This window comes from Antechinus flavipes, chromosome 1, assembly GCF_016432865.1.
Source record: "Antechinus flavipes isolate AdamAnt ecotype Samford, QLD, Australia chromosome 1, AdamAnt_v2, whole genome shotgun sequence".
NCBI lineage: Eukaryota > Metazoa > Chordata > Mammalia > Dasyuromorphia > Dasyuridae > Antechinus > Antechinus flavipes.
The window spans coordinates 98,810,959-98,835,685 of NC_067398.1; the positions used below are offsets into that span (position 1 = coordinate 98,810,959).

Genomic DNA, 24,727 nt, shown 5'->3' on the forward strand with positions numbered 1-24,727 from the left:
GTAGCTAACTATGGTCATAACTTGGTGACTATTAAACTAAAATTATAAGTTCAAACGGATGATTGAGAAAATAAGCATAGTAAGAACTTAGGGAAGAAAGAAATTATTATGACTAGGTTAGCAGATAAATGCTTCAGGGAAAAGATGAAACTTGAGCTAAACTCTGGGTTATAGGGAAGATTTGGATAAATGGAAAAGAAGTGGAGGCAGAGCATATATTTAGAGAAGGGTGCAACTTAAAGAAAGGAAAGAGGTGCAACTAAGTGGCAGCTAAGAGATGCAATGGATAGAGCACCAGCTCTGAAGTCAGGAGAATCTGAGTTCAAATCTGGTTTCAGACACTTCACACTTCCTGGCTGTATGACCCTGAGCAAGTTACTTAATCCCAATTGCCTCAGGAAAAAAAAAAAAAAGTCAGAAATATAAAAGGCAACATTGAATAAACCAGCCATCTTCAGTGGAGGATTTGTGTTAAAAGGTCAAGGATGGGAGAAAGGTTGGAGAAGTAGATTGAGAGTAAAAATGTTTCTTATCATTTATTATGATTGTTATTTTCATCTACTACTGAAGTCTCTAAGGCTCAACATTAGCTCAGATGTGTTCAGGCTCCCTCCTAAAGTGGGATGGACCTTTCCCATGTCTACAATTTAGTTTAATGAAGCTTATATCAGATGAGAAATGAAATTTTTTTCAAATTTTAAAAAACTTTTTATTTCATTGAATGTGAATACCCCCACCATTGGGGAAAATAATAACTTCATTGTTACACTAATTTCCATGAATTTCTGTAGCCAAACTAATTATTGACTTTCAGTAATGAGGACTTGAGACTTGTTGAAGCCGGACCTCTATAACAGAAATGTAATTCATCCTCAAGTGAAATTCAGATTTTTCATTAGGGGGAAAAAAAATCCTAATAATGAAGTTGTCTCAATATGGAAAAGACTATTTAAGGAGGCTGTTGGTTCTTTCTCATTGGAGGTCTTCAAGCAAAGACTGATAACCATTTGTCCAGGGTATTCGAGAAGGGATTCTTTTGGTGATGTGTCTTTGATAACTGAACAAGATCCCTCAAAACTCTTGACATTCTGTGATTCAAAGCCTTTCTAGGTGGATCAGTCCTGATAGAACTTTCACTTCCCTGCCTTATCCATTCATAACCCACAGAGACTGCAATAAAACATCCAAAGAGGTTATTAATGAAGGAACCAGAAACCCAGGAGAAACAGTACTCCTAAATCTTAGTGCCTTCCCTTCGAGATGTATCCAATTTATCTTGTATTTATCTTGCTTGTACATGGATATTTGCCCTTTGTCTCCCTATCGGATTGTGAATTACTTGTGTTTAGACTGAGAAACGAGAAAATCTGGTGGAATAAGTTGTGAAGCTTGTGCTCTGAATTGGGAAAGATTCACTTCCTGGTATATGGCAGAAGTGGAGTGGAAGAGTGGAAGCTATGTGATGTTGGGGAATGGATTCAGGATTTGGATTTGGCGGGCCCGCGTTCGAATTCGGACTCTGCTCTTTCCTCTCCTGTATGACCCAGATCAAGTCATCTCATGTCTCAGGAGATGAATGTCCTCTTCTGTAAAATGAGGAGAGATGGACAAAGTCATCCCCGAGCTCCCTTCCAGGTCCAAATCCTATGATGCTCTAAGTCTTAGGGAACAAGAAGCAAAAGAAGGTCATATAACTGGGTTGAGAAGTCCTTGGAGATGATCTAGTTCAGTCATTTTATAGATTTACAGATGGAGAGATTGAGATCCAATCTGGTACATATTTGAAGAGGAAGAGAAGCGATTTTCTCTCAAAATCCAAAACTCATCCCCATCCAAAATTTACCTGAAAATTCCTAGTGCCTAGTACCATGTTCTACACACCATAGGCGCTTAATTAATGTTTTTTGGATTGAATTATCCAAAGCAAAAGTTACTTTTCGGGAATGTAAATAGGGAGGGTGTTGATTGTTGAATGGAAGTTGGTGACATTCGGAGGGAGGGTGTTGGAATGGTGGGAAAGGTAGGGTGGAAGGTCGATGGGGCTGGGGGCGCCTTTCCCTCTTGGATTGCGTTTCCTCTCATCTCAGGACTCTTGGCCCTTGGCGGACTCCGTCCCAGGCTCCCGGCTTGGAGCTCCGACGGTTGCGGCGGCGGCGGTAGCGGTAGCGGCGGCGGCGGCGGCGGCGGCTGAGGCACGGCCGTCCTGCTCCCCGAGCCGAGCGGCCGCGGCGGCCCGGTCACCTGCCGGCCCGGGGCAAGGCCTCGCGGAAGCGGAAGAGGGGTGTGGACGCGGCCAGGGCGGCGGCGGCGGCGGCTGCAGCAGAAGCAGCAGCAGGAGGTAGACAACTGCGGAGAGCGGTAGGTGGGCGCAGGAGCTACTGGAGAGGCTGCCCAGGCCGAGGGGAACGCGCCCCCCGGTGCCCCCGGTGAGTGCGAGCTAGCCGACCGGGGAGGGGCGGGGACGAGCGGGGGATGGGCGAAGCTGCTTCTGCGCTTCCTACCGCGCTCCCCCACCCCTTCTTGCCTTTGGGTCCCTGTTCTCTCTGCACCACCTGCCCTTTCTGCCCCGCAACCCTCCTACCGCCATTCTCTCTGCTCCTCAAGCCTCCTACCGCCATTCTCTCTGCTCCCCACTCTTCCTCCTGCCGTCGTCCTCTCTGCTCCCCAACACTCCCAAGCCGTCCCCGCTGCCCCCCAATCCTCCCACTGCCATTCTCTCTGCTCCGTAGTCCTCCTACCGCTGTCCTCTCTGCTCCCCAATCCTCCTCCTACCGCCATCCACTTTGTCCCCCAATCCTCCCACCGCCGTCCTCTCAGCTCCCCAATCCTCCCGGGCCCCTATTGCCTTCTGTACCTGCTGCCCCCTCAGTTCTCTCGGCTCCTCCTTCCTCCTCTGCCCCTCCCGCCCTCCCTGCCTCCCTTCACCCTACTCCCCCCCCCCCCCGTCTCCTGAGTTCCTCTGTTTTCTTTGCCCCCCGTTTTTCCTAGGCCCTTACTGTCTTACTCCTGGGTCTCCTCCTATTCGGGCCCCCGCCAATCTTATTCATTCTTTGCTTCCTTCAGTGCTTGACACATAACAAGCACTTAATAAACGTTTATTTATGACTGAATCTGCCCTCTATTCCTCCTTTGCTTCCTGCCTGAATCCTCTTTTTCCTTTGCCTCCTTTTTCTTACCTCTGTTCCTGATTCCCATTCTTCTTGTTTCCGTTTTCATTTTCCTCTTCCTTTTTCTTTATTTCTTTTATTTCTCCTATATTTCTTTCCTAATCCTTCTAAGATTTTTCTTTTTATTTGTCTTCTCTTCATCCACTGTTTCCTATTCTTTTATCCTTTTGCTCTTTCTTTTTCTTTTATCTTTGTTCCTTTTCTCATTATTACCAGCATTTTTATTCTTGATATTCTTTCTTTTAATGTATTCTCTTTTCTCCTGATTCCTCTTCTTTCTTCTGATTTCTAATGTTCTTAATCTCTAAAACTATCTCCTTTTCCTTTTTTCTTCATTCTTTTAAATTCTTCACTTCTTTTTGTCTTATTCTCAGATTCCTTTAAGTCTTCCTGTAGCTTCAAACCTGGTTGTTTGTTTCCTCACCTGTCAAAGTGTAGAGTTCTCTTGCTAGATTCATTTCTCATTCTCCACTTCATCACCCCATATTCTTTCTCTTTGCGTGTGTGTATGTGAGAGAGAGAGAGAGAGAGAGAGAGAGAGACAGACAGAGAGAGAGAGAGAGAATATTATGTCTCATTTCTTTTGCTAGTCTGTCCTGGCAGTTACTTTCCAGTATAAACTTTTATGCCTGTTTTCTTCCTTTTTATACCTTTATCTTCATGCTACTCCTTTTTCCTCCAGCTCTTAGTTCCTTGTGTCCCTGAACCCCTTCCTGAAGGGAAGAGTAAAATTTTTGAAAGGCTTTCTTTTCCCTTTTCTTTGTACATAATTTTTGAGTCTTAACTAAAATTTCAAAAGTTAATTGTCATCTGCTTGCCCTACCTCACTCACTCTTAGAACACTATTATCTAGGATTGATGGAGTCAAACATTAAAATTGAAGATAGCAGTTGCTTATTAGTAATGGGACAGCCATTCTGAGCCTCAGTTTCCTCAATTGTAAAGTGAATATAATTATACTTGGTCATCATGGGATCATAAGGACTGTGTTTTGTAAAGTACAGAGATATATAAAATGGTATTATTATTAGTGGCATAAAACTTCAAAGAAAAAATGTTTTTATAGATGTCAATTGGAAAGAAGATTTTAAAAAAATTAATAAAGATATGATGGAAAGAAGACAGACGAGGTATTAGGAGGCCTGGGTTTAGTTTGGATTTAGTCACTTTAGTCCTTGGGGCTAAAAGTTGGAGATGATCTATGAGCTCTTAGATTTTTTTATTCTATGGTTTAACTTCTTAATTCAACTGCTTTGGTAAACCAGAAAATTGAGCACTTACAGCTTTTGAGTTATGTTGTTTCCCCCATGGATTTCAAAATAGTTGTGACTTGTCTAAAGTAATACAGGTAATAAGTAGTAAAGCTGAACAATTCCTATTCCTTGGGCTCCATCATTGCTCTTGCCACTGCATCACATCTACTTCTCATGCCCTCTATAACTCATTTATCCGTTTATTCTGAATTTAATCTTATTCTTCAATATAAATCACAGCCAGACATTCTTGCTCATTAAACCTTGTCCTGAAGTTACAGTTAACTTGTTAATTTTCATTTCTGCTATAACACACATTCTCTTTCTCTCTCTCTCTCTCTCGGGGACTGGTTTTCTTGAGTTTAACTGTACTTCTTGGGCAAAGGAAATCTTTTTTTAAGATTATTATTATTATTATTTAATTATTATTAAGATAATAGTTCCCAAAGTTATAATGATGAAGATGATTTTGAGAAAGTATACAGGACTTTAGACTCCCTGTGCAACATTCAGTGTGTTTCTTAGAAGTTCAGAATATATTTTTTTTTTTTCATCAGGCATAGATATAGAGTTGAAAGGAAAGAAATTGAGGTGTTGAAACATGAACTGATTCACCTAAATAAAGTCTAGTAGATAATAAGTATCTATGGTAAGACCTGAATCTAGGTTTTTTGGAGTTAGTCAATCAGCAAGTGTCTATTAAATGCTTATGAGGTACCAAGAATTATGATAAGCTCTGGGGATATAAAGAAAGGCAAAATATAGCCCCTGCCCTCAGAGAACTTAGATTCTAACGAAAGAGACAGAATCTAAATAACTAAGTCCATGGAAGAATGTATTCAATAGATAGGGAATAATAATCAAGGGAGAAAGAAAGCATTTCTACTGGTGAGGATAGAACATGGGGAAGATGGGGAAATGCCTCTTGTAGGAGGTGATATTTGCTCTATCACTTGAAGGCAGCCCCAGAAATCAGGAGGCAAAGGTGAGGAGAGAGAATTGCACACATGAAGTACAGTCAGGATGAAGGATAGAGATCAGGCCTCCATTCTAATCCTTCTACCATCCCACTGGTTCCCCTTGCTTTGTTTCAAAGTAATAGGAGATGCCTAAGATTCTGTCTGATAAGTGGTATAATTAAGGACAGAATCCATATTGTATCCCTAGATAAATTTGAACTAATATATTATCCTGACTTATAGGCTGTGCTCATTAATGTTTTAAATCCTTTATTACATTAAATGGACATGGATTTATTTAAAATATTTACTAAAAAACCATTATCAGGTTCCTTTTTTCTTTAAAATCATAATTGTTAGATTATAATTTTGTAATTCTACCATCTTTTGCCATTTAGCCTATTTAAATGGCTAGAATTTTGAAACTTTTTTGGAAACAGGGACTAGAGTATATTTTAAAATATCTCATAATAGTAATTAGTGACATTATATAAACCTTTAAAAATTGAAAAGCACTTTTATGTGCATCATGTTGTATGTACTGATAATGTGACATGTTGACTTTCTCTGTAAAGTATAAGCTTCTTGAAAGCAGGAACTTTTCTTTTTGATTCTGCACCTCTGGCTGTGTCTGAACACTGTATCTAACAGATAATAGGAATTTAATATGTGTTTGTCATCAATCATCTCATTTTATGCTCAGCTGTGAGGTAGGGATTTCAGGTAGTATGTTCATTTTATCATATAGCCAATAAGTGACAGAATCTGGACTCAAACCCAGGCCTCTAATTCCAAATTCATCATTTTTCTTTTGTATCACTGCCTCTTCCAGTGACTATCATCACAGCCAGAAGTTCTTGCTCATTAAACCTTGTCCTGAAGTTTCATTTAACTTGTTAATTTTCATTTCTGCTATAACACACACACACACACACACACACACACACACACACACACACACATATTCACATTCTCTCTCTTTTTAGGGGGCTGGTTTTCTTGAATTTAACTGTACTTCTTGGGTAAAGTAAAACTGTCCCCATGATACCTATAACTGAAATCTGTTTAATTTACCAAAAAGTAGTTGAAACATTTTGAAGACATTGCTTAAAATTGCATTTGCTCATGCCGAAAAATTGTCTGCAAAATTTTTCATTTTCCTCTTGTTCCTAATGCCCTAATAAAAAAATGTACCTCTTAGCATACCACTATTGTGAAATGATAGACTCTCAGAGGTGGAAGATAGTTTGCAGAACTATACCATTGTTCCAGTGCTCTGATTAATAAAACTTAGTTTTATGTCTTAATAGCTTTGTGTGATCTTAGGTCACTTACCTACTCTGAGCTTTAGCTTTTTATGTATAAAATAAGAGAATTGCTACTTTCATTACACTTTTTTTTTTACAGAATATTCATGAGTTTCATAAACTATAAAATGCCATTTATTATTGTTTTCAGACTCTTTTCTTCAAACTGTGGCCTAAACTCTGCCAAAGAATGATATCATAATAACACTCAGATCTAGCTTTAGATTTTACAAAGCTTTTTGCATACATTATTGTAATGGGCTGAGGCTTGAGTTGATGCACTGAGGTCCCAAGCACATGAGGCTAAATAGTAATTGGACCATACTCTATTAATAGATAAGCTTGGAGAGAGAATGGCCCCCACCCACTCTTTGTGCAAGTCCTGATGTGTTGTATAGGAAATGACGATTTTGGTGGGTGGAGGCAGGGGAGTGGAAAAAGAAAGGGAGGAGAGACTTTTGGGACGGCCATTGCCACAGTTGCCTCCACAGTTGGCTCCTCTGTTGGCTCGGCTCGCGTCGCTCTCTCTTAGCTGGCTTCCTGTCGCAACTGCCTATATTTGCTATTGCAATCTTTCTTGCCTATATTTGCTATCGCAATCTTTATTCACCTCTTCACTTCAATAAATATTGAAGATTTTCCCCTTAACCTGAATTCCTGACTCCGGCTGACTTTAAATACGCGATCATTACATTTGGCGCCCAACGTGGGGCGGAGATGGCTCAGTGGAAAGAGCACCAGCCTTGAAGTCAAGAGGAACTGAGTTCAAATCCAGCCTCAGACACTTAACAAAACAGAAAAGTTGTCGAAAGCAGCAAAAGCAAAAAGAAGAAGAGAAACAAATCAGCTAGCAGAGAGAGACGCGAGCTGAGCCAACCGTGGCAATGGCAATCCCAAAAGTCTCTCCTCCCTTTCTTTTTCCACTCCCCTGCCTCCACCCACCAAAATCGTCATTTCCTATACAACACATCAGGACTTGCACAAAGAGTGGGTGGGGGCCATTCTCTCTCCAAGCTTATCTATTAATAGAGTATGGTCCAATTACTATTTAGCCTCATGTGCTTGGGACCTCAGTGCATCAACTCAAGCCTCAGCCCATTACACATTATCATATTTGTCCCTTATAATACCATTGTCAGATAGTATTATGAATTCAATTATTCTCGTATTCACAGATGAAGATTCTGAAGTTGAAGAAGTTAAGTGACTTTGGCAGGGTCACACAGCTATCCAGTGCATCAGGTGTTTCAAGTACTTAAGGAACTAACCTCAGCTCAGGACTTGATCTACTCTACCAATCTGCCTCAGGTAAGATTCATGGAACTCTTTGAAGTGACTTAATATTCAAAATGTCACGGATTGATATGAAGAAGAAATTGATTCAACTCTGGTAGTATGTTATTGAATTTTGTTTAGAGTTTATATAGGAGATAAGTTAATGCAAACTTTCTTCCCTGAAACATCCATCTTAGTAGTAGACAATTTTAGTTTCTGGTTGGATATAACAGACAGTGAACCAAAGTATCTATTAATAATACATTGGTAGACTGTCTCTGAAAGTAAGGGAAATTATATTTTAAAAAAATTATCTTCAAGATACTAATATAATTTTTTGAACTGTTTATAACCATTACCTTAGCTATTGATACTTGAAAGGTTCTTTTATAGCAATCAGTGATTAGACCTATTACGGGAGGAATTGAATCATCAATCTTGAGAGTTTTAATATAAGTGAAATTAGATAAAAACAAATTGTAGGTAAATGGACAACAGGTTCTCCCTCAAGGCAAGTAAAGGAATTGGCAGAGTTGTTTTCATTTCAGGTCTTAAGGTAACAAGAAACAGTTTTAGGAGACACTGTTTATTATAGGATGAATTTGTAAAAAGACCAGTATAGATCAGTTAATCCATTAAAAAGCAATTATCTGTGCCAAATGCTGTCCTCGCCATTGATAATATAAGTATGAAAATAGAGAGCCCCTTCCCTCAAGGAGCTTATGTTCTACTGGAGACACATGTACACAAGCACACACACATATACATACACATAGCATGTTCACAGAGAAGTTAGTATGATATATATATATTAATCTGTGCATGTACACACACACACACACAAAATCAATATACAATAATTTTAGGGTTGGTATGTGGGGACTTGGGGATCTGAAGGGCAGTCAGGAAAAGCATCTAAAATAGGTGACACTTGGAGCTGAGCTTTTAATATAAAATTATTGGAACTTCTTAATATGCATTGAAGAGGATGAGCAAATTATGTCAATGCAGAGATTGTGTTAGGAAAGGACAGTGAAAATCATGATCCTTGTATTAGAAATGAGATTATCAAAGGCTTTTAGATTTTAGGGAAGCCACATGCCCACGTGACATGAATGTCTTTGAGAAGAGAATTATGGATATAGCAAATGCCAACAAAGCAATGAAATTAACTGTATCTTAACAGGTAGGAAATATCTGATTACCAATGTCAAAGTCATTTTTCCAAATCATTTATGTGAATGGTCAATTTATTGGCTTGTTAAAGAAAAGATCAAAATCAGTATCAAATTAGAAGGAAAAAGGAAAAGATATAGCTTATAATTGAGGTAACAAATTCGACAAAAATTAAGAGCTAGGGATACAAAGGCAAACCTTCTTGCCCTCACAGAGCTTACATTTTAATGTGAGTATAGAACTTATATACAAATAATTAAATAGAGAGTAGTTCAGATTTAATAACTTCTAAGGCCCTTTCTGAGCTCTCTCTCTCTGATCTTGTAATTTCAAGAGTGAAAGAGTAATTTTATGTGAGGGGATCACGAATGACTGAGTTTGAAGTAGCACCTGAATTCACCCTGAAAGAAGCCAGAGATTCTATGAAACAGAGGTGAAGTAAAAAATAAATCATCTGCCTGAGAAGAACTTAAGTTCTACTGGAGAATACAGTGTATAACCAAACAAGTAAGAACAAAGTAATTTGAAGAGGGAGAGAGGGCACTAATAACTTGTAAGATTAAAGGAAAGCTTCACGGAAGTAGTGATACCTTTGTTGAGCCTTGAAGAAGGCAACAAAGATTCAGAAAGGCGGACATAAAAAAGGGGTGTGCTCTAGACATGGGGGATAGCCTATGCAAAGCATGAGATAGAATACCACTGAGATAGAATACCACATTGAGTGCATTGCAAGTAGGCTATTCTGGCTTTAGAGAAGAGCTTGTGAAAGATGGCTTGGAGCTATGTTATAAGTGCTAAATTAAGGTATTCATATTTATTTTAGAGGCAATAGGGCCTCACTAAAGATTTTTGGGTCAGAATGTAACAAAATCTGTTCTGTACCTGGGAATATTATTTTGGCAATTATGTGCAGGATGTATCAGAAAACGGAAATGATAGAAGGAAGGAGACCAGTTACAGGGGACCAAACTTAGGATTTTATTGATTCTTGAGAACTTTCTCTACTAATGCATATTGGTATCTTAAATGACAGGGTCACGCAGCCAACCTATATTAAAGGCAGGTTTTAAATTAAGTATGACTTCAAGGCCAATTCTCCAATTAGGAGGCTTTTCTAATGGTACAAAGGAAACTGAAGGCTTGAACTAAGGCAGTGACCATAAGCAGGAAAGCAAAACCAAGAGGTGTTAATGGTAGGAGCATTGAGAAGGATGTAGAAAGTATTTAGATTTGGGGGAAGATGGAGAGGGAAGAGTCCAAGATTACTCCCAAGTCACCATCTTGGTCTACTGGTTGGTGATAGTGCCTTTAAAAGAAGGAAGATAGGGAAGACAATGATTTCTCCTTTGCCCATGGTGGGGTAGTCTAGCATTCGCTCAGTAATATGGAACTGGAGTTAGAGAGATTATAGCTACATATATAGATTGGGATTTATCTGTATATAAAAATGATAATTAATTTCATGGAAACTGATAAGCTTACTGAGAAAGCATCAGGAAGGAAGAGAGCCCAAGACAAAGGTTTAGGGGATACTTACAGTTAGGGTACAGGAAATAGACAGTGATCCTGCAAAGACTCCTCAGAAGAATTGACCATAGAAGTAGGGAAAGAATTCAGAGAAAGTAATGTCATGAAAACTCAGGGGATAGAATATAATATTTAGGGTTGGGGGTAGATGATCATATACTATGGAAAGCTACAGAGAGATCAAGAAGAGAACTGAGGAAATACTTTATAATTAAAAGATTGGTTGTCTATGAGAGAGCAGTTTAACTTGAGAAGTGTTTTCGTAAGCCAGATTGAAAAGGGGAGAGGTAATAGTGAGAAGTATGGTAATGAAGACAATGAATATGGTGGTGATTATTATTATTATTATTTTCTACAAGTATGGCTTTGAAAAGGAGATTTTTAGTATAATTATTTGAAATAATGGAAGTTTTGGGAGATAGGAGAAGGGAGAAAACTGAAGGGGGAAAACAAAGTAAAGGGAAATTATATTTTAAAAAATATAAAAAATACAGTCCTGTATATATGTATTATAGTTGTATAATTGGGCAGAAGATTGAGGAAAACATGTTACAAAATTTAGTGATCTGTTCTTGTTAGTCATGAAGTTAAAATCTGTACAACTGGTATTTCCAAAGAACTTTTAACTACTACTTCATTTTTGTGAGACATGATTTTTTGTTAAAACAATAATAGGTTTTCATGGAGAATTGTTATTGAAGATGGATCCATTTGGTCAGATATAGTATTAAAGAATGAAGAAAGAAAAAAATTCCTAATTAGTGCTAAAGAAATTACAAGTAATTGTCACCTCAGCAAATTTGCTAATGGTAAGTTTTTGCAAGTTAGATATTTACAGTTTTCAGTTAATTATTTTTGTACTCTTTCTTGATCAGAGTCATTTTTGATTAGGGTTTTGTTAAGATGAAGACAGAAAAAACAATTGAATAGGAAGACAAATGATACAGTGGAAATAAGCAAGAAATAGGAAAAAAATACAGGGTGCCTGAAAAGTCTTAATGTAACTTTATATATATATATGTTACATACTTATAATGTTACAAACTTAAAAAAACTTTGAAAACTTAATTATTTTAATTTATTTTTTTTGAAATTTTTAATAATAGATTTAAAATATAAATTTTAACAAGATCAGGTTCCCTGTTATTATTTCATTGTGTATGAGACAGCTTTTGGATGTCATTTTCTTCGACTGATAGAAGAAATCCATCTAAGTGACTCGTTCTTTCTCCTTTAGACTTTTTCTCTTGAGTTCATATCACATCTGTATTATATATATCAAACCTCTTCCTTGGAAAATTCTGAAGTTTAGGAGGCAGCAAGGTGACACAGTGGATAGAGTATTGGATTTGGAATCAAAAGACTCATCTTTATGTATTTCAGTACAAACTCAGATACTTACTAGCTCTATGGTCTTGGGCAAGTCACTTAACCCTGTTTGTTTCAGCTTCTTCATCTTTAAATAAGCTGAACAAAGAAATGGCAAACCACTTTTTTTTTTTTACACACACATGCATGTACACACACACACACACACACACACACACACACACACACACCAAAACAAAACAAAATTTAAAAAACACCCAAATAGAGTTATGAAGATTTGGACCTGATTGAAATGATTGAACAAAGTGAGGATTACAAATTTAGTTCTTTCAGTCATTAAGCTGTAGCTGATTAAGGTTCTAAGTTCAAAAATCAACTAATGTAAAACAAAGACTTAGTTAGTAGTTATATTGAATTTTAATAAGAAAAAAAATCAATATTTTAAATAATTAACATAGGCAATATTTACTTGAGAAATTTGCAGCATTTATGCTTCTAGGATTATGAAAGGTTAAAACTGCACTTAGAATTTTGGGATATCTTATGGTATTTCCTTAGTTCTCTGCTTACTTTACATTGCCTCAGTTCATGTCTTTCTATTCATCCAATTTTTCTGTTTTTATTTTAAGTTGACCTTATCATTTTAGGACATTAGAAACTATGTATTTTAATCCGGACATGATGAGTTCATTGTCCTGGATGATAAAAATAAGTAATTATTGAAATGTTTATCTTTATGTTCTACTCCTGTGAAAGAAGGAGGAATTTATGACCAAAGAAGAACTAGAGATCACTATTGACCACAAAATAGAAAATTTTGATTATATCAAATTGAAAAGTTTTTGTACAAATAAAACAAATGCAGACAAGATTAGAAGGGAAACAATAAACTGGGAAAACATTTTTACAGTCAAAGGTTCTGATAAAGGCCTCATTTCCAAAACATATAGAGAATTGACTCTAATTTATAAGAAATCAAGCCATTCTCCAATTGATAAATGGTCAAAGGATATGACCAGACAATTCTCAGATGAAGAAATTAAAACTATTTATAGACATATGAAAATATGTTCCAAATCATTATTAATCAGAGAAATGCAAATTAAGACAACTCTGAGATACCATTACACACCTGTCAGATTGGCTAGAATGACAGGGAAAGATAATGCGGAATGTTGGAGGGGATGTGGGAAAACAGGGATACTGATACATTATTGGTGGAATTGTGAACACATCCAGCCATTCTGGAGAGCAATTTGTAACTATGCTCAAAAAGCTATCAAACTATGTATACCCTTTGATCCAGCAGCGTTTCTACTGGGCTTATACCCCAAAGAGATACTAAAGAAGGGGAAGGGACCCGTATGTGCCAAAATGTTTGTGGCAACCCTGTTTGTAGTGGCTAGAAGCTGGAAAATGAATGGATGCCCATCAATTGGACAATGGTTGAGTAAATTGTGGTATATGAATGTTATGGAATATTATTGTTGTGTAAGGAATGACCAGCAGGATGAATACAGAGAGGACTGGCGAGACTTATATGAACTGATGCTAAGTGAAATGAGCAGAACCAGGAGATCATTATATACCTCAACAGCGATACTGTTTGAGGATGTATTCTGATGGAAGTGGATCTCTTCGATAAAGAGAACTAATTCAGTTTCAATTGATCAAGGATGGACAGAAGCAGCTACACCCAAAGAAAGAACACTGGGAAATGAATATAAACTGCTTGCATTTTTGTTTTTCTTCCCGGGTTATTCATACCTTCTGAATCCAATTCTCCCTATGCAACAAGAGAACTGTTCGGTTCTACACACATATATTGTATCTAGGATATACTGTAACCTATTTAACATGTATAGGATTGGTGGAGGGAGGGAGGGGAAAAATCGGAACAGAAGTGAGTGCAAAGGATAATGCTGTAAAAAATTTCCCTGGCATGGGTTCTGTCAATAAAAAGTTATTTAAAAAAAAAAAAAGCAAAAAACAACAACAAAAAAGAAAAAACAAAATAAAAACAAAACACATACACACACACACAAACCTTTATGTTCTATTTTTGATGGATATTTGTTGACCTTGTGCTAGTTTTATTTAAGAATTCATTTTTTATCTATGTTGCTTTCTGTTGTTTTATGAAGTGTTATTACTTATAATCTTATGTTGTCCTCCTCCTATTTATAGACATATGAAAATATGCTCCAAATCATTATTAATCAGAGAAATGCAAATTAAGACAACTCTGAGATACCATTACACACCTGTCAGATTGGCTAGAATGACAGGGAAAGATAATGCGGAATGTTCGAGGGGATGTGGGAAAACAGGGACACTGATACATTATTGGTGGAATTGTGAACACATCCAGCCATTCTGGAGAGCAATTTGTAACTATGCTCAAAAAGCTATCAAACTGTGTATACCCTTTGATCCAGCAGTGTTTTACAATGAATTTATGTTCCAGAATAGTTGCCCTCAGGTGCCATGCTCTCTGCTTGGCAAGTATTTGCAAATGTAGCATTTCTGAATTCTTTTGGTCTGTTCATTATGGTGATTGCTTTGCATTCACTAAACTTTTTCTAGAAAGAACACTGATAAATATCTTTCTTTTTTTCCATTTCCCATTATTTAGCAATTGACTGGGTTATGTTAAAATTTTGAAATTAAACTTACTGCTTTTTCGTATTTATCTTTTCTTCTAATTAGGTGTCTGTTTTTTGATCTGAGGAGAATCTGTTGTGAAATATGGTTCTCTGAAAAATCAAAAGGAAAAGTTCTAGTCACTAAGAAGAGGTCAAATAATTTGTAAATATTTGCTCTAATTTAGAAGAGTTAAACTGTAATTTTTTGTGTTGTAGTAATTTACATGTTTATGAAGTGAATCATCCCATTACAGTATAGTGACCTGATAGCAATCTCATGAAATGTTGAAATGCTAGTTGTGTGCCTATTAGTTAAATAAAAGTTTGAGTTATAAGCTCACCATTTAATTTACAAATTAGTATGTTGGAGTCATAAGAGCTAATGAAAGTATTTTATGAATGCTACTTCTGCTTCACTTGCTTAAGATGAGCTTACAGCAGTGTATTAAGTTCTGGTTGCTGCCTAGGATGTGTAATAGTTTCTGTTTAGGCATTAGCCACGCCTAATAGATGTTAGCTGTGTGGAGAGACTTTCCAAATTTGCCTGTTATATGTTTGCTCTTTTAATCTCATTTAGAGCTGGTGGAGGACAACTGTTTCTTCTCATACATCCAAATTAGAAGGATTATGCTGTGCTATGTTCAGCTAACCAGGTAATTTTTCTGTGTGCCATTTTTCCTCCTCTTTCTTTTCTTTTTTATTAAATTTTGGTCAGTTTAAAACCTTTCTTGTTTCCATGCTATGTGAGGCAAATAGAAAGTGATACATGTATGCTATTACTGTTTTGTGGGGTTTCTCATCTTAGTGATAAGAAACATTTGCTCTTCTATAGACATTCAATTCAATCCAATTCAACAAGAATCAGAATGGATTAATTCCCCTGAGAAGACTAAGTTCTTCATTATTTTATTTACCTGTAATTTTGCTGATTTGAATGTCCTCCTATTCCTAATGATAGTGAATTTAAGAAATTAAATTAATGTCCTATTTAGTTGTTAGGAATATTATTAGATATTTAAATGTAGCGCGAAGTCAGCAATTCCACCCCCAAACATTTGAAAGTAATTGAAACTGTACTTTGAAAGAACTTTATGCAGCTTGATTTTAACATAAAGTGAATAAGAATATTAAAAAAATTAATATGCTTAAATTGTTTTTACAACTCTTTGGAATTGATGTTATCTTGTACATAAATTTGTGTTGAATTAATGATGATTCAGAGCAGCTTGTAATATGCTTCAGCTTCAGAACTGATTTTAATCAGATCAGCATATATTTTAGCCTTTCTCATATAAGGATAGTGAAATTTATGCTTGTTTTTTGCAGGACTAGACACTGTTATTATTTTTAGAATGAGATGCTCCTCTTAGTTTCCAGTATTTTACTCATAGTTTTAAAATTTTGATTGATTGGGAAGACTTTCATTCTTACCATTTGTATTTTTTTGGCTTCATCATTATTTATATTTTTAAAGCAGAGTACATTTTTATAAAAGAATCATTTGCTGTCCATCTAGAATAGATGCTAGCTTTGAAATTAATTGGCACAGGCCTGTAAATGCATATTATATAATTCTTCATTTGATAATATCTTCATGTATGTCAGCTAGAAATGTAATTGTAGAATTCCAACCCAAGACTCTCCCTTCACATAAATATTGTATTTCAAGTAAAACTCTTGAGATTATTTATTTATATGCCAAGAATTTAATTTTATAAATTGTATCTGAGTTGTCTTAAGATACTTAATTTGGTACCATGCTTCAAGTAGAAGCATCTAATTTCCAGGTCAACCAACATAGTAATAAAGCTAAATGTAAAAAAAAAAAAAAAAAAAAAAAAAAAAAAAAAAAATTAGAAAAAATTAATAGGAGCATTCCAGTATTGATTTTTTTTCTTACCTACATCCTTTCCTTTTTATTATTTTTTGTTATTACTCCTATGAATCTAAATCTAGAATTTCTCTTAACTTGAAAGGAAAAGTTTTAAGCAATTCTCTTAAAATAGTTTAATTATTAAAATTTTAAAAAATTTTATACTTATCAGATCAGCATCGTGTAAAAATTAGAGAATTGACCTCAGAGTCAGGGAGATGTGGGTTCGGACTGAGTGACCTTGGACACATAATTTGGTTCCATGTGTCATACAAATATTATGAATGCAAAACAGTTTCTGATCTGTGTTGATAGTGGGAGATTATTCCCTATGCCAGTGAAATCACAACTCTTCTTCCTACTCATCCCAGCTCCTTGAAAAATATGCTGATCAAATAAAAATTGTTTTCTGTCTTTTTCCTCCTATTAGTGGAAAAGTTAGGAGATGTTGACTCTATTTGTATTTATTTTTCAAAAGAAAGATTAATAAATATATTAAAATTTTGATAAATATTATTTCCAGTACAGCAGAAAATTCTACTTTTTTTTTTTTACATATGCTCTTGTTTTCTTTTTTCTCCTTTAGGATCACCTTTCCTTGTTGACTAGTAGTCATAAAATTTTACAATGGGTCTACGGATTCACTTTGTTGTTGACCCACATGGTTGGTGCTGCATGGGTTTGATTGTCTTTGTCTGGTTATACAATATTGTCATAATTCCCAAAATTGTCCTCTTTCCTCACTATGAAGAAGGACATATCCCAGGCATATTAATAATATGTAAGTTTACATGTCTTTTTTTTTTTTTGCCTTTATATAACAATCTTTTTCTCCATATAAATGCTTTTGGTTAATAATGCCTTTGTTATTGCCCTATTGATAGTATCAGAATAGTTGAGTAAATTGAGCATTGATAAACCATTTGAAAAAAAATGGGCTCTCCTAACATTTGTAGCATGATGTAAGAGATAGAGGTCTGGATTCAAAGGCAGGAAAAACTGATTTCAAATGCCATCTTGTACACTTATAGACTGGGTGATTCTGGGCAAGTCATTTAATTTCTCCAGGCTTCATTTTCCCCATTTGTAAAACAAGGGGATAGAGGCAGGGATAAACTTTTAGTTCCCTTCCTTGTCTCAATCTTTGGTCCTATGAAAATATCTTAATGAATTTCATTACATTAATTAGATTTTAATTTAATTGCTTTAAATTAAGATGTCAGAGGGAAACATCACTAGAAAAAAGAACTGAATGATCCACCACTACTCATGATGACATTAGGGATAATTTCATTTCTTTGAGTAGGCCTTGTTTTCTTTAAAAATGAGAGGATTGGGGCAGCTAAGTGGTGCAGTGGATAATCCACCAGCCCTAAAGTCAGGAGGACCTGAGTTCAAATCTGGCCTCAGATACATAACATAGCTGTGTGACCTTAGGCAAGTCACTTAACCCCAATTGCTTCAGGGGAAAAAAAGAGAGAGAGGATTGAATTAGATCTCTAAAATCCTTTTTTAGCTCTAATATTCTTTTACTATACTAATATTGAGATTGGAATAGACTTTGGAATAGCTTGTGTAAATTTGGGAGTCTGCATAGAAGCTTTGTTCATGACAAAAGAGTAAACAGAATCCTTTCTTTGAATTATAGAATGTTTTAAAAGAAATGTGATTTTTATTATTTTGCATTCATACATATTATAATAGTGACAAATATGAACACATTTAAACCCATTTACATAGTACGAGATTTGCTAAGTGTTGAAGCATGGACTCAAAAACAAGTCTTCTTTCTTTGATATCTCTTTGCTAGGGGATATATTTTGACTTTTAGTGAATGCATAAAAAGTTTGTTTTGTAATATTTTAAAGATTTTCCTTTTCATTATTATTTAGATTACTTATTTGTCCACTATATCAAATTTCTTAGGCTAAATTTAACTTAGGCAAAATTAGGAGTATATTTGCTTAATGACGTTTTCCCCAATAGCTTCTATCAGTTGGAATGAAAGATAGATTGATAGTTGGATGGATGGATAGATAGATAGGTGAATGGCTAGCTGAATTATTTCTATAAATTCTTTTTACTCATTAAAGGTGCTACATTCTATGAATGTTCATTGGAGTTCTGTGGTTTTTGTTCTTTATTTTTCATATACTTGAGTTTTGACATTGTCATTTTCTTATTTTTCCTTTAACTTTTTTTCCATTTGGAAATAAGCTGGTGACAGAGTATTTTGGAAGACCTGAGTTTTAATCTTGCCATAGATAGTTACTAGCCACATAACCTTGAGAAAGTCACATAAGTTTCTGGGCCTCAGTTCCATCATGTAAAAAATGAGGAAGCTAGACTCACTTGGTCTCTCAACCAAATCTCAAAATCTATGGGCTTTCTTTCTTTTTTGCCTTTTTTGTATCATGTTGTGCTCTATTTAATAGTTTCAAAAGAAACCTGTTCTATGCGATTGGCTTGCTGATTCACCTACTTATATTATTATTTATGGAAATGGGAAATGTATACAAACTTGCCTGATTTTGAATTTTAATACTGCTTGGATAAAGAGTATTTACAGAAGCTACAAAGAACAACTGATAACAGAAAGACAAATCTACCTCATGAAAGATGGAGAAATTCTAAATCTGTCACCAGAGGAAATAAGCTATTGTAAATATTTCTAACTTTTTAAATTTTTTAGCAACTAGAGTAATCTTGTAGGCACTGATACACAAACATTGTTGGAAAGATTTTTTCATATATTTATTTGTCAAATGCCACTGTTTTGGTAACACTTTCTATTGAAATATTTGGTTATTTGGTTTTGTGAAACTTTATTTTATTCTTATATTATAATAGATTTTCTGAATCTATCATTTTACATTTCATTGTCGATTATAGCCTCCTATGTATGTCTTTGGAGAATTTATAGGTTCTGGATTTCTCTACTTTTATGTAGAATCATATAGAATTGGGGGCTTCTAGAGATAATTTAGTACAGCTCCTTCATCCATCTCATAAAATGTATATGTGGTGACAAGTTACTGGTCTCTTTTCAGATAAGCAAGACAGACTTTTTTTTAATGTCCACACTATTTGTTTTAAGTTTGTGTTATGTATTTTTGCTATAAGTACTAGTATCTAAATTCTTGTCCCCCCCAAAAAAATTTGTTAATAAGATTATGAAGGCCATCTCAACTGTGGTTTTGATTGGTAATATACATGTTAGTAGACAAAGGAGATCTGAGGAGGAAGAACTTAATCTGGGATCAAATGATCAGAAAAGGGTTCCTGGAGCAGGCAGTCCTGAAGTGCTTATAGGATAGGTGAGGAATTTATAGGCATTTTGGAGGGAAGAAAGCTTCCAGGCTGGCAGAAGAGGCACAATAAATAAGCCAGTTTGTCTGGGGTAGATAGGTTATATTGATATCAAATTGCAGATTACCTCTAAAATCAAGGTATGGAATGTGGATGCTGTACACTAGGAAATGGAAAACTATTGGAAATCTTTGAACAAGGATTTGAAAGAGCAGAATCATATGCTAGATTGGAGTAAGGAAGATCTTAGAAATAGAGAGATTCACATTAGGCTTTGGTTATGGTGAGGCATGAGATGATAAGAAATATATTTGAGACTGGGTAATGTGGATTAACCCTATAATACATACTGTTAATATGAATTGGTCACCAAATAAAACTTAGATCGATATGTCTTTTTGGACTGATATGTCTTTACTTCATTTTCAAAATATATCCTAAAGTACATTTTTTTTTAACAATGTAAATATAGTTATCAATAAAGTAAGTGGTTGTCTCTTTTTTTTCAGTCTTCTATGGTATTGCCATGTTTTGCTTGGTGGCCTTGGTGAGAGCCTCAATAACTGATCCAGGAAGACTTCCTGAAAATCCAAAGATTCCACATGGAGGTATTCTATTCTTCAGAAATATTGCACTTGATTCTTAGCTGATTAGCTTTTTATGATGTTCTTATTTTTATTTAACATGTGATATTGATTTTTTTTATGTCTTTATGGCATAATCTTTTCAACCTTTCCTCTTTCCTTCCAGGTTTAAGTCTTCTGAAAAAGATATAATTAAGCAAAAAACTTTTATCTGAGACAATGACCTCATCTGACAATGTATACAATATTATTATGGTATTTTAATCTGGTAGTCCTCCTATCTTTTTAACCAAAAGGGGAAGGTATATTTCACTATTTATTCTCTACAACCATCATTTTTTTTTTTTAATTACTCAGTTATTCCATTTACCTTTTTGTCATTTTTTCAGTTACTTTGTATCAATGTTGATACTGTTCTTGGTTTGGCTTATCTCACTCTGCATCAGTACAAAGAATCTTGCTTTTTTCCCCCCGAATTACTCATATGTTTGATATTTTGCTTCATACTTTATATATGCCATAATTTTTTCAGCTGTCCTCCAGGAGATGGACACCAATTTTACTTCTTTTTTTTTTTTTTGGGCGGTGGGGCCCTACCACAAGAATATTTTGGTGTATATAAAACCTTTGTTTCTGTATTTCCCCTCTTTGTAATCTTTTCCTAATTGTGGAATCAATGAGTCAAAGCACACGAGTAGTTTGGTGATATTTCTTATATAATTTCACATTTACATTCAGAATTGTTTAGATTACTTCATAACTCCACCAAGATGTATATTTTTATCTTGCAATATTACCTTTTGCCATCTTTGCTCATTTATGTGATATGAGATAAAACTTTTTAAGTTGCATTAGTTTATACTTCTCTTACTAGTAGTGATTTAGAGTCTCTTTACATGTGGTCATTTATAGTTTGCAGTCCTTTATAAAACTATTCATTTTCTTTGGTCACTTGTCTATTAGGATGCCTCTTGGTGAGGCATCCTACTTATTTTTTTGAAAGTTTCTTACATATCTTGTGTATTAGTAATATTTGTTGAAAATATTCCCCCACTTTATAATTTCTTTTCTGATTTTATTGCCTTTATATGTACAAAAGTGTTCAATTTTTGTAGCTAGAACCATCATCTTACATGAACTCCTCTGCCACTTGTTTCTTTAAAAATTCATCCGTTAGCTATAATTTTAAAATCACTTAATTTCATTCTCTTCTAACTTGCTTTATGATATAATTTTTATATTAGGGTCATATTTGCATTTTGAACTTAAATTGTTATAAGATGTTGATTTAATTAATTTCTAATGAACTAATTTCCAGTTTTCCTAACAATTGTTGTCAAAAAGAGAATTCTTCCCTGATTAACAAGTTTTTGGAGTTGTGAAACAGTGTTACCTTTTTCAGTTGCTTCTGGTTATTAGGATTTTAAATCAATTAGTGAATCAATGAACAAGTATTCATTAAGCAGCTGTCATGTGCCAAGTACATTATTGGGCATTAGGAATATATATTTAAAAAAATTAAACAGTCCTTGCCCTCAAGGATTTTATATTCTTTAGGAAGATATAACGTGTACATAGCCATATGCAACAGAAATCTACAAATGCAAGATAGTTTCAGATGGAAAAAGAATGTACTAGCATCTTGGAATCAGGAAACATTTAATATAAAGATTGAAGCTTGATCTGATCTTTGAAGGAGACTAGGGCTTCTTGGAGGTAATCAGGAAGGAGAGTGTATTATAGGCTTGTCATACTGCCTTTTCAAAGACTAGCCTTTCTGGTGCTGGTTGCACTCTTACTCACATCTCCTGAGAAACTGGTTGTAGTGGAATACTCCTTGTTCCCTTCTAGGCTTTTCCCTTCGCTGTCATCACTCAATAATCTTTCCTTCTTTGAACTTTTATGTATAGATCTTTCTTCAATGTCTGCCCTCCTACTAGAGGATTTCAGTGTATATATTGATAGTCCCTCAAACTCCCTAACTTCCCAATTCCTTCATTTACTCATTTTTCATGATCTACCCTGCCATTGCACTATAGTTACACACAGAAATTATCCTATTTTCCTTCTTGCCATCACAAGTTTTCTACATCTATGTTTATGAACTCTGAAATTCCTTTACCTGATACAAATCTGTTGTCATTTCACCTCTTCCTTTGCCTTTTAACTCCGAACCCTGTTTTTTGTCCTCTGTGTAACCTCTAATCACTCCACCCCTCTGTTTTTTCCCAGGCCATCATCCTTAGCTCTCCTTGTGCTCTCTTCCCTTCTCTATCTTGAAATGTTGTTGAACCAGTTTATCTTTATACTGTCTACTTCTCTGAATCCCTGGCTGCTTTATCCTGTCTTGCCTTGCCAAATCATAGCATTGGATGACGCCCACTGTCTCTTGTTTTTGTTCCTACATGTGTGCTGCTAATCACAAAACTAAGCTGATAGCATCCCTTACAAATTTATAGGACATGATCTCAACCAGAGTCGAGTCCTCATTGCAGCAGGACAATTCTTTTATTTTTCCCTCATTGATTCACTGATCTGCTTACCACAGTTGTTTTTCCAAATCTTTTCATCCACTCTCATGTATCACATAGCTTCTTCCTAACCTGCCACTCTCAATTGACAGTCTTGCCTCATATTTTGTTGAAAAAATTAAGACCATTTTTCAGAGAGCACCTTCTTTTCCCTTGTTCTTTATTAACATAGTCGAGGAATTTCTTTAACTAAAAACTCAGTTAGATGTGATAGTGTATGCCTATAACTTCTGCTTCTCAGGTAAATGAGACAACTGAGCCTTATTTAAATTAGATAATGTATATAAAGTGCTGTAAAAATGCTGGCTTTTAATATATTACAAATTTATGTTCTTATTTATCATATAGATGAACTAGCTAAGATCTTTTGGTTATAATTACTAATATTTCTATTATTTATATATGGATATTAAAGACATCATCAAAGATTGAAGCATTTTATTTTAGCCAGTCAGTCAGCTCCCATTTTGTTGACTAATTAGTGATTGAAAACACTTCATTAGTGGTGGTTGAAAACATTTGAGATTTAATTTAAGTCTTATGTTTAAAAGTACTAGCTTGAATTTTGGAAGTGATCTACTATGTATCTCAGTTTATCCAGGAATTTTTGCTACAAAACTTTTAGCAGAATTATTTTTATAGGAAAAAAATATATATGCATCTTCTTTTTATATTGTCACAGAGGTCTATGATAATAATTTATCCGTGGAAAAACAGAAAAACTTATAGAAGAGGTTCTTGACTTTGTATTTGCTTTCACTGTCATTCAATCAGCTTGATCTGTATATTTGCAGATATTAGTTACTAATTCAGAAAATCCTAGAGTACCTGACTTAATAGACTAGATACCTACTATGGACTTTTTCAAAAGTTTCAGATTTTATTAATGACAGACTAAAGAAGAGTAATGTTGAAACATGCCTATCTACTTTTGGCATAGAGTGATGAAGTATGATTACAAAATGAAGTATTTGCTGTCAAACTTGGCCATTTTTTGTTTGGTTAGGTTGTTTTGTCTTGCTTATATATCTTAGTTACAACAGAGGATTATATTTGTTGGGAAGGAGGAGGAATCATTGGGTGCTAATGTTGACATAAGAAAAGGCACCAGTACATTTTTTTTTTTGGCCAGGAAAAAATGAGAAGAAAGGATATTTAAACATGTAAGACAGGTTAATTTGGAAAATGATATTCATAACTTTCTGAAGTTCTGGTTTTTCATTCCAATCTCTCTATCCCCAAATCATCTTTTGCTTCAGAAGGGTCTTGATAGATGGAATTTTTTCCTCATAGCTATTTATAAAATATATATATATTTATATTTATGTTAGGGGATCTCAATGAAAATTATTTTTTACCTTCTACAGCAGTGATTTTTTAAATACAGTTTAATGTTCTTTATAATGTCTTGAATAACTAGTAGAGGGAATAGAAAAATAATTACTTTTAGTTCAAACAAAGAAACATCCTGTTTGTGTAGGTATTTGTGATACAGACCACAAAATTATAAGCTTTAATATATCAATGCACATTACATAGTAGATAAACTGCTGGATTTGAAATCAGGAAACCTTCTATTATATGAATGATGCTTATTGTAGTCATTATTAGCAATTGTACCATTAATGATAAAGTTTAACATTTAGTCATTTTAGAGAATTAGCTAACGTTTTTAAAAATGATGTATTTGTGACTAATTTTAAGGAGACATTGTAAATGAGTCTCAATCTGATGTTATTGATTTTAATTATTTAAAGTTGAGCTTTTCTATTGTGTTATGTAATGTAACTTT

At 34.9% G+C, this 24,727-nt stretch overlaps 1 protein-coding gene across 1 annotated transcript in view; it reads left to right on the top strand.

The window, feature by feature from the left end:
- The first annotated feature begins 2,333 nt into the window (after positions 1-2,333).
- Positions 2,334-24,727, top strand: part of ZDHHC21 (zinc finger DHHC-type palmitoyltransferase 21) — a 66,179-nt gene continuing 43,785 nt past the window's right edge. Inside the window, exons 1-6 of the mRNA XM_051987296.1 lie at positions 2,334-2,426; positions 7,862-7,994; positions 11,340-11,473; positions 15,216-15,291; positions 17,098-17,292; positions 20,330-20,428. Coding sequence (XP_051843256.1) covers positions 17,139-17,292; positions 20,330-20,428 — 253 coding nt within the window. The 5' untranslated portion in view covers positions 2,334-2,426; positions 7,862-7,994; positions 11,340-11,473; positions 15,216-15,291; positions 17,098-17,138. The remainder of the gene's footprint in view (positions 2,427-7,861; positions 7,995-11,339; positions 11,474-15,215; positions 15,292-17,097; positions 17,293-20,329; positions 20,429-24,727) is intronic.